General features: G+C 36.7%; 2 protein-coding genes across 8 annotated transcripts; one reads left to right on the top strand and one right to left on the bottom strand.

The window, feature by feature from the left end:
• The first annotated feature begins 860 nt into the window (after positions 1-860).
• On the top strand, positions 861-6,800 carry LOC145072225 (protein GIGANTEA-like). 3 transcript variants are annotated; one of them, XM_079018616.1, is made up of 15 exons: positions 861-1,097; positions 1,865-1,899; positions 2,038-2,203; positions 2,292-2,363; positions 2,445-2,499; positions 2,592-2,734; positions 2,833-3,119; positions 3,208-3,263; positions 3,356-3,753; positions 3,825-4,034; positions 4,117-5,586; positions 5,667-5,735; positions 5,839-6,057; positions 6,135-6,227; positions 6,301-6,800. In XM_079018616.1, exons 3-15 carry the CDS (start codon positions 2,114-2,116, stop codon positions 6,598-6,600), a joined length of 3,462 nt encoding a protein of 1,153 aa, XP_078874742.1. In that variant the 5' UTR covers positions 861-1,097; positions 1,865-1,899; positions 2,038-2,113; the 3' UTR covers positions 6,601-6,800. The 3 variants fall into 3 exon arrangements, with proteins under 3 accessions (XP_078874742.1, XP_078874743.1, XP_078874741.1); XM_079018617.1 differs by lacking the exon at positions 1,865-1,899; XM_079018615.1 differs by having other exon boundaries at positions 1,865-2,203.
• A 510-nt stretch (positions 6,801-7,310) lies between these two features.
• On the bottom strand, positions 7,311-9,537 carry LOC145072226 (UDP-rhamnose/UDP-galactose transporter 6-like). 5 transcript variants are annotated; one of them, XM_079018620.1, is made up of 7 exons: positions 9,381-9,528; positions 9,250-9,304; positions 8,663-8,889; positions 8,402-8,586; positions 8,131-8,331; positions 7,872-8,033; positions 7,311-7,801 (listed from the first exon to the last, which is right to left on the bottom strand). In XM_079018620.1, exons 3-7 carry the CDS (start codon positions 8,790-8,792, stop codon positions 7,463-7,465), a joined length of 1,017 nt encoding a protein of 338 aa, XP_078874746.1. In that variant the 5' UTR covers positions 8,793-8,889; positions 9,250-9,304; positions 9,381-9,528; the 3' UTR covers positions 7,311-7,462. The 5 variants fall into 5 exon arrangements, with proteins under 5 accessions (XP_078874746.1, XP_078874748.1, XP_078874744.1 ...); XM_079018622.1 differs by having other exon boundaries at positions 9,257-9,304; XM_079018618.1 differs by lacking the exon at positions 9,250-9,304 and having other exon boundaries at positions 9,381-9,537.
• Between the last annotated feature and the right edge of the window lie 358 nt (positions 9,538-9,895).

Genomic DNA, 9,895 nt, shown 5'->3' with positions numbered 1-9,895 from the left:
CAATTGTTGACACGACACGAAACAAAATTGGGACGAAACTGAAATTCGAATTCGTGTTCGTGTCATGTGTAAAAAACATGATGTTGTGTCGTGTCGTGTTCATGTTCAAAATTCAGCATGAAATTGACACGATTTAGTATTTATTTGTCGTGTTTTTCGTGATTAGATATTTATTAAATAAACTAATTGTTATATTATGTTATCTTTGTCGTGTCGTGTCGTGTTTGTCGTTTTTTAATTGGTTCGTTTTCGTGTCAGTTAAGAAAAACACGATATCGTGTCATGTCGTGTTTATGTTACATAAAACATTGTCATGTCAGACAAAGACACGACACGATGGTCCGATTTACCACACCTAGATTGAACTCGGTTTTCTCTTGAATTGGTCCAATTAAACATGGTTAGAGAACCACGTGGTTTCTATTCCAAATTCACCACCACAAATACATAATTTAACATATAATTTTAGAAAAATAATTTTATACGAGACAAAGGGTTAAAGAAGTCGTTAATAAAAATATCAAGGTCTAATTAAATTAATTTAAAAACAAAATATCTAAAATCTAAAAACGGAAAATGACTCAATTAAGAACCAGTCCCTTTCACTTTTGAGAATCCAGCCACTACACGAATATGCTCCAAACCTAACCTTAGCCCCCCATAGCCACGTGACAAAAAGGGCATTTTTGGTATTTCGATAATGTATCATACATGAGCATGAGGATCATGGTATGGTGATGGACATTCATAGCATACTAACATACGCGACCAGCTCGACGTGGCTATCTTATGGCGAGAGGAAAATATCGTTGCCACGTTCGCTGTGTTAGATCCCTAAATTCACACACAACGCAGCTAAAGATCTCCTTTACTTTCTCTCTCTAAAACCATTATTTTCTCTCTCTAAAAATTATTTTTTTTATAAAATATTTGTCTCTCCATCCATTCATAACCCAATTGTTTTGTTCTCAATCTTCTCCTCTAAAATCCCAAATCGTCTCAAAATTTTACAGTCGCTGTAAATCACAACGCCGGAGCTTTTTCCGGCGAAATCCATCTCTCTCTGATTATTGTAATCTTCAACCTTAAGAGACCAGGTACATACTATTTATTGAAATTTTATGTATTTTTTGTTCAAATTTATGTAATATTCTTCAGATTTGTGAACATAGATACTATGTTTGCTTTTCTATCTATATTAATATGGAATTAGTAACTTCGTTTAGCTCAACTTAGCTTACACTGAAAGTTGTGTATGTCTGTGTGTTTCTTTTCCCTTTTTCTCGGCGTTAATGGAGATGAGTTCTAATTTGGTCGTGATGTGTTATCCATGTTAGTAAAATACAGACTACTGCAATGAAATTGTGGTGAAGATTTTTTTTTTTTTTTTTAATAAATGAATTAGAAAAACTTGAATTTGGATTTGATTTTTTAGTCGAATTTAAACGTTTCCACGGCAGTTTTCTTAGATTTTACTGCACCAATTTTTCCAATTTATGGCACATTTTCTTCTACATATTGTGTGTGTTAGGTTTATGTAATTTTTGGTTTTTATTTTGTAATTCTTCATCGTCTCGATTATCAATGTTACAATTACTACTTTTGTTATTATTATGATTATCATCAATTGCTGTTATTGTTGTTATTCCATCTCATCTTAATCATCGATTTACATAATCATGTTCTTATATAAGATTAAAATTAGCTTGTTTTGCAATATAGAAGTAAATTCTTTCAGTTGTGTTGAGTTTTTTGTTGCATGTTATTCATTTACTTGTTTCAACTTTAGATCCTCCATTCATGATTCTCATTGAATTTACAGTAAACCCTACTTCACCTGATACTGGTTGTTCCATGGTTTCAGGCTACAAATTAGTCTTATTCAAGTGGGCAACTGAAGTAAGAGAGGCAATAAATCTGTTTTAAAGTTAACAATTTTGAGTGGTTAATTGAACTGCTTAGTAAGAGACATCACATCATCAGCTGGTGTATAAAAAAATGTTGAATTACAATCTTCTCATTCTTGATTGGTAGCAGCTGGAAAATTGAAGCTTGCAGCTTTCACCTTCTTCTTTTCCACCAGAAAACCAGAGAAAGAAGCTTCTCCATTTCCATGGCAGTTGCTACATCTGAAAGGTGGATCGATGGTCTACAATTCTCATCACTGTTTTGGCCCCCACCACCAGATCCAGAACAAAGAAAGGTATTCATATTATTCAGACTTTCAATTAAGATATGCATCATTGCAAAATTTTCATTAAGTTGATTTGTTCATTTACTTCTGTATTCAGGCACAGATCACAGCATATGTTGATTATTTGGGCCAATTCACATCAGAGCAATTTCCTGAAGATATTGCTGAGGTAGTTCTTTTAATATGCACTCACACATATATATAGATATCAGTTAAATTACTCACTAGTGACTGATATTTTATTCTGCAGTTGATTCGCCATCGATATCCATCTACTGAAAAACGCCTGTTTGATGATGTGTTAGGTATTTTGGATATTCAAATTTTCTTATTTTGACTTTGTGTAAAGAGTAAAGACATATTTTGTAATGAATCTGAACTTTTTTCCAATTTCCAGCAATGTTTGTACTTCATCACCCTGAGCATGGACATTCTGTTATTCATCCTATAATTTCATGCATCATTGATGGCACGATTGAGTACGATAGAAGCACTCCCCCATTTGCTTCTTTCATTTCATTAATCTGCCCAAGTGCTGATGTAAGGAAACCCTTTACACTTTGTATTCGGTAGATAACCAGATTGGTTATACTTCCAAGTTATAATATAGCTGTTGAAAATTGAAAATTGAAATGCAGAATGAGTATTCCGAACAATGGGCATTAGCATGTGGAGAGATTTTACGAATATTAACACATTACAATCGACCAATTTTCAAAGTTGAACACCCACATGGTGAAACAGATAGAAGCAGCAGTGGTAGCCAAGCATCAACAAGTAACCCTACAGATGTTCAATCCTCTTCTTCTTCTTCTTCTTCACCATCTGGACACCATGAAAGGAAACCACTAAGGCCTCTGTCTCCTTGGATCACTGATTTATTGCTTGCTGCACCTTTAGGTATCAGAAGTGACTACTTTCGTTGGTAAGTGCCTGTTCATTTTACTAAAAAAAAAACTCTTTTTGTGTGTTTTCATGACTATTACCTTTTCTTACTTATTTAACATATGTAGGTGTGGGGGTGTTATGGGAAAATACGCTGCAGGGGAACTGAAGCCACCTTCTCTTGGTAAGTGGAATTTTTTTTTTTTTTTTTTTTTATATAAAACTTTTGAAAGAAGGATAATAAGAATTAACAGAGTAGTAAAAATTTGTGTTTAGTAATGGCTTCTTCACGTGGATCTGGAAAGCATCCACAGTTAATGCCATCTACACCAAGGTGGGCTGTTGCTAATGGAGCAGGTGTAATTTTAAGTGTATGTGATGAGGAAGTTGCTCGTTATGAAACCGCTACTCTAACTGCAGCTGCTGTTCCTGCTCTGTTACTTCCTCCTCCAACAACAGCCATGGATGAGCATCTTGTTGCAGGGCTTCCTGCTTTAGAGCCTTATGCAAGACTCTTCCATAGGTACTATGCTATTGCTAGTCCAAGTGCTACTCAAAGACTTCTTCTTGGATTATTAGAAGCACCACCTTCATGGGCTCCAGATGCTCTTGATGCTGCTGTTCAACTAGTCGAGCTTCTTAGGGCAGCTGAAGATTATGCATCCGGGATGCGGGTACGTTGACCTGAAACCCTAAAAGTCAAACTTTTAGTTTTTACCATTTTATGATTTTTTTTAAATTGTAGCTTCCTAGAAACTGGATGCATTTGCACTTCTTGCGTGCAATTGGGACTGCAATGTCAATGAGAGCAGGGATTGCAGCTGACTCAGCAGCTGCTTTACTTTTCCGGATATTGTCTCAACCGGCTTTGCTTTTTCCTCCTCTTAGACAAGTTGAAGGTGGTGAAGTCCAACATGAACAGATTAGTGGTTACATTTCTAGCCATAAAAAACAGGTATCATTATATCAAGTACTTTCATCAAATTCTTATATGGCATTCCAAAATAGTCACTGAATTTCTATCTGTATACTTTCAGAGACAAATGCCAGTGGCTGAAGCAACGATTGAAGCCACAGCCCAAGGGATAGCTTCAATGCTATGTGCACATGGACCCGAAGTTGAATGGAGAATATGCACAATATGGGAAGCTGCATATGGATTAATTCCTTTAAGTTCTTCCATAATCGATCTTCCGGAAATAATCGTTGCAACACCTCTACAACCACCTATCTTATCATGGAACCTCTACATTCCTCTCCTCAAAGTTCTAGAATATCTCCCTCGCGGAAGCCCATCAGAAGCATGTCTCATGAAAATATTCGTTGCAACAGTCGAAGCAATTCTCCAAAGAACATTTCCCGCTGAGTCACCATCCCAACAAACAAGAAAAACACGATTCGTTTTCGGCTCTGCCTCCAAAAATCTAGCTGTCGCCGAGCTTCGCACGATGGTCCACTCTCTGTTTCTAGAATCCTGCGCCACGGTCGAGTTATCTTCTCGATTACTTTTCGTTGTATTAACTGTCTGTGTCAGTCACGAAGCGCAACTTCACGTCGGAAAGAAGCATTCCGATTCCAGCCCGGAACCGGAGTTGGAATCAGAATCGTCGTCTCGGAAAAGAACAAACAAACAAGGACCCGTCGCCGCATTCGATTCCTACGTTCTCGCTGCGGTTTGTGCTCTCGCGTGCGAGCTTCAGCTCTTTCCGTTGATTTCACGAGCAAGTAACCGTTCGAATCTTAAAGATGGTGAAAAACCAAGTCACGAAGTTAAATCCATGAACGGGAATGGAATTGGAATCGGAACTGGAAATGGATTCCAGAGTAGTATTGATTCTGCGGTGAGTCATACGCGACGTATACTCGCGATTCTGGAGGCGCTTTTTTCTTTAAAACCGTCTTCTGTTGGGACTTCTTGGAGTTACAGTTCGAATGAGATAGTAGCTGCTGCTATGGTGGCAGCTCATATATCCGAGCTTTTCAGAAGGTCTAAAGCTTGCACACATGCTCTCTCGGTTTTAATCCGGTGCAAATGGGATAAACAAATTCATTCTACAGCATCTTCGCTTTATAATCTAATTGATATTCATAGTAAAGCAGTTGCATCGATAGTGAACAAAGCAGAACCACTGGATATTGTACATGTAGCTATAAAGGATCCTCCTCCTGTATCATCATCATCATCATGCTTTAATGGTAAAAGACAAAATTCCTGTATCACACAGATTAATGATCCGGTTGCAACGAGTGTGAAGAAAGCTTCTAAGTTATGTGAGGAGGGAGGAATAATGAGTTTCCCATTCAATGCTTCAGAGTTAGCCAACTTTCTCACAATGGATAGACACATTGGGTTTAATTGTAGTGCACGTGTTCTTTTGAGATCAGTTTTAACAGAAAAACAAGAATTATGTTTTTCTGTTGTTTCCTTGTTGTGGCATAAGATGATCGCGTCACCTGAAACACAACTTAATGCAGTAAGCACATCCGCTCAGCAAGGATGGAGACAGGTAATTATTAATCTTTTTTTTTTTTTTAAATACTTAATCTTATAATAATTTATCATTGATGATTGATGATTGTTTAAAAGGTGGTTGATGCACTGTGTAATGTGGTGGCAGCATCGCCAACAACAGCTGCAACTGCGGTTGTTCTTCAGGTCCAGATTTTGTTTAACTTTTTTTTTAAAAACCATTTTGTGACATTTGATAATTTGTTTATTGGTTAAGTCACTTTCCTGGTTTTGTATATTTGCTTGTCAGGCGGAGAGGGAATTGCAGCCATGGATCGCGAAGGACGATGATGTGGGTCAAAAAATGTGGAGAATCAATCAACGGATTGTGAAGCTGATTGTGGAGTTAATGAGAAATCATGAAAATCTCGAGTCATTAGTGATTCTCGCCACTGCCTTAGACCTCCTCCTACGTGCCACTGATGGCATGCTTGTTGATGGTGAAGCATGCACTTTACCACAACTTGAGGTGCCATATCTGTCTATCTGTCTGTCTATCTATATATAATATATAGTATATCATTTTGGTTTATTATTCTGTTTCAGCTTCTGGAAGCAACAGCTAGAGCAGTTCAGCCGGTGTTAGAGTGGGGAGAATCCGGATTGGCGGTTGCAGATGGCCTCTCGAATCTTCTCAAGGTAAATAACCGAACTTTAATATAAAAAAATGAAATATTTATTAAAAAAATATAATGATTTTTTGTGGTGACAGTGTCGAGTGCCAGCTACTGTAAGGTGTTTATCTCACGCGAGTGCTCATGTACGCACACTGAGTGTGTCGGTTCTTAGAGCCATTTTGAATGTTGGTTGTATAAAAGTGAAACAAAGTGGTGAACAAGTTAATATAGGTAGTAGCAGACATGTTGCGTACATGAGTGGTGATGTCATCGATTGGGAAGCTGACCTGGCAAAGTGTTTGACGTGGGAAGCTCATAGCCGGATGGCAACTGGGATGCCAATTGAATATCTTGAGACTGCTTCTAAGGAATTGGGATGCCCGATTTTTGTCTAAGGATTGTTGATGGCTGTATAGTACCATGATATGATATGCCCAAACTTGATTTATTTTCATAGACTTGAAAGGTGATTGTTTATTTATAAATAGAGACCAACCTCGCCTTTGGTTGTTGAGGTATTTTGATTTGTAATCTATTTTTACTTTTGACAAATTGATCTTGGACTTTTTGTTATATAGGTGAAAGTATTACAGTATGTTTTAATTTCTTATAGGATTTGCAAATATGAAAGATTTCTTGGCAAGTTAAGGGTTGGTTTCCTTTTTAACCATTAAGATCAAGAATTGTGATAGCCAACCATTAAAGACAAAATGAGTAGTTTAAGTCTTTAAGAGTAAGATATGGAATGTGTGAGTTTGGCGTTATACTAGAATGATTTATTAAAAAATTTACATTTAGCCATCAATCATTTTAGTATGGTCGGATTAATATTTCAGTAAAGTGTTGTTCAGATTCTACAATATTTCTGATTCTGTTCTTTCCTTCATTGTTACCCTCTCTCATTTCTTTGGTTCTACTTCTATCAAATTGTAAACTAAACGACAATTTTATCCTTACAGATAAACAAGTTAGTACTCAGAAGCGAAAAAGAAGAAAGGCAGCTAGGCAAATAATTAGTGTCTTGATACATTAAGTGAGGTTTTTCAGGTCCACCCAAATAAGTAATTTTGTCTAAATAAAAAAGAAACAACCATGTATAACTGTCTGGATTCCCAACTATCACAAAGATCTCCATATAAACAAACATATACGAAAACAACAAACGATTTCCAAGAATATGATAATAATGAGTAATAAGTTAATCAAAACAAATTCCGGGTATTAACTAAAAATTATCATTCTAATTCTATCCAATAATCAGACCTTATCACTTGTTTCTTCAGTCTCCAATATTCCCGTTGACCCATATTTCTGATGCTGATTCGTTTTAGGAAGCAAATGTGCATGACGCTCTTTCCCACCAGGTTTTGACGATGCATTCCCATACCAAATCATCCCCAATATCGCTATAATCATCCCCACCACCACATGAACATTCAACCCTTCTCTCCCAAAAAATATAAAACCTAAAATCAACACAAGTATCGTTTTCATATGCCCTAGCACCTGAAACGACACTGCTGTAAATCTCCCTATGCAGATAAATTGACTCAAATTCGTCCCTACTGCAATCGTACAAGATAACACCAAGAAAACCTACACAAATCAAACCATGATTCTGTTAGCAACGACTGATTTACGTTTGTATAAATATACTCTTACTTACCATAGAGGAAAGATCATATTTGAACATGTCGACTCTCTTTTCTGTTAACCAGTAATCAAGAAACGGGCCCACAAGTAGAAGGGATCCAGCCTGGATAGGTGCTGTATGTCCCAACAGATTGAAAGAGCTTAAAGAGTATTTCCTTTGAAGATAATGAACATACTGTATTATGTACATTCAAATAAATCATAAGTTAATTGATTTCTAATTTTGGGTAGAGATGAAGTGAAGAAGAGAGAGGGGGGAATTAGTAGATTACGTATTGTTGGAGAGATGTAGTCCATACTGCAATGAAAGCAGCAACAAAACCTTTAGCATTAACGCTCACGTCTGTAACAGTGCAGACAGCAACACCAAGAAGAACAACCAAAATACTCAGCTTTGTGTCTCGTGAATATCGAATCTTGTCGAATGTAACTTCAAATAAACATGATACTGGGATCATACTCAGCTTTGCTATCTGGAAGCACACAGAATTCAGAATTCATTCAAATGAATGGAGTGTTATCTACATTATTGCTACTACATACCTGGTAGAATCCTACTGAGTTCCACATTAGACTGACGTTCATTCCAACAATGGAGAAGTTAGCAAACAGGACAAACTTTAAAAGTTCTGAAGTGGGAAGATGTGAGGGTTGGATGTAGCCCAGCCACCTAAGAACAAGGGTCATCAAGGTGGTAGTTACAAAATGCAATCCTGTCAATGTTGTTGCTGCATACAAAGTAGAAAGATGTAATTAGTTATAAAGGAATTTCAAGAGATTGAAGTGAAAGGAAGAGAGAATTACCAAAAGTGAAACCATATGTGGCCATTAATGCTTTGTTTACAATGATGATCCCAACAGAAGTCACGATGTTGAACATCCATGCTGCAGCATCTATTGCTGCTTTCTTATCAGCCTTACTTGATGGAGGCATTTTGAATAAATCTCAGTGTTGTTTTATTCTCTGCACACTGATGATGATAAATCTTCGTGATTCCACATTAGCTTTCTTGTTTTGTCACATAGGTCTTCTGAAAAGTACCAAAATAAGGATTTAACCTTGAAATTTCACCCAAAAAAAATGTGAACATTGAACATTAGACATTGATATGAATATGATACTCCTCAAAAATGAAAATTAATGCAAGTTTTATCCCATGTAAGGAGTATAATATGTATTTCCGAAACAATTACGATACAATTCTACCCCTGAACTTGATAACATTCGTCACACAAATCAAATAGAATTCACGAGGATATTTCTAAGTACACATTTGATCGGTTTCGAGGAATTAACTAATCAACAATACAGTAACGTCCGATTATTCAGGAAAAACTAGTATCAGTCTCACTGAAGATCCATAATTAATCAGATCGAGAACGGTGTATACATTTAACAAATAAAACGGCGTAGATTTCAGCAACGAAGTTGGATCGCGACAAAATCTGAAGTTGTTTTACAGAATTTCAGATCTACAAGCATCAAAATTTGAATTCGTAACTGAATTTGACACCAACATACCTTAATGAATCGAAATAAATGAATCCGGATCTCCAGAAAGAGCTCACAGTTAAGTGTGTGTGTGTGTGTGTTAGAGGCGAGGGTGGGAGTGAGTGTTTGTCTGCGTGCGAGCGCGTGATAGGGAGGCCAGGGTGGCCTTGAATAGAATGTTTAGGTGAAGAGGGTCCGACCCAATTAAACGCAAACATTTTGTTTGTGTTTTGTGTGTTTTTTATCGGCTGGCTCACAATCCTTACCATGGGTTTGTCCCATTCCAAAAAAATTAGAAAAAATTATATAAATGGTCAAATGTGGTTGGCAAAAACTATCATTATGTTTTGATAGATTTCTTTTTGACAGAGATGATTACGTTGAAAAAAAAAATGAAAGTTAAGTGTTTGTAAAATAACCCAAATCATAATTCCCTTTTTTAATGATTTAGAATTGAAAAAAAAAAAAGGTTCTACTCGACCCTACTCCGTCTCTAATGGATTTTTCTCCGACACCAAAAAAGTTGGAAAGCATCATGGTGTTCT

Source organism: Lactuca serriola, chromosome 9, assembly GCF_051521515.1.
Source record: "Lactuca serriola cultivar US96UC23 chromosome 9, Lser_US96UC23_V15, whole genome shotgun sequence".
Lineage (NCBI taxonomy): Eukaryota > Viridiplantae > Streptophyta > Magnoliopsida > Asterales > Asteraceae > Lactuca > Lactuca serriola.
This window is presented reverse-complemented; position numbering and strand designations above follow the sequence as displayed.

Coding starts and splice junctions, on each gene's coding strand:
- LOC145072225 (XM_079018617.1), top strand. CDS start 2,114: ATGGCAGTTGCTACATCTGAAAGGTGGATCGATGGTCTACAATTCTCA. Junction 2,204..2,291: donor CAGATCCAGAACAAAGAAAG/GTATTCATATTA, acceptor TTCTGTATTCAG/GCACAGATCACAGCATATGT. Junction 2,735..2,832: donor TAATCTGCCCAAGTGCTGAT/GTAAGGAAACCC, acceptor ATTGAAATGCAG/AATGAGTATTCCGAACAATG.
- LOC145072226 (XM_079018618.1), bottom strand. CDS start 8,792: ATGCCTCCATCAAGTAAGGCTGATAAGAAAGCAGCAATAGATGCTGCA. Junction 8,587..8,662: donor CACATATGGTTTCACTTTTG/GTAATTCTCTCT, acceptor CTTTGTATGCAG/CAACAACATTGACAGGATTG. Junction 8,034..8,130: donor CTACATCTCTCCAACAATAC/GTAATCTACTAA, acceptor TACATAATACAG/TATGTTCATTATCTTCAAAG.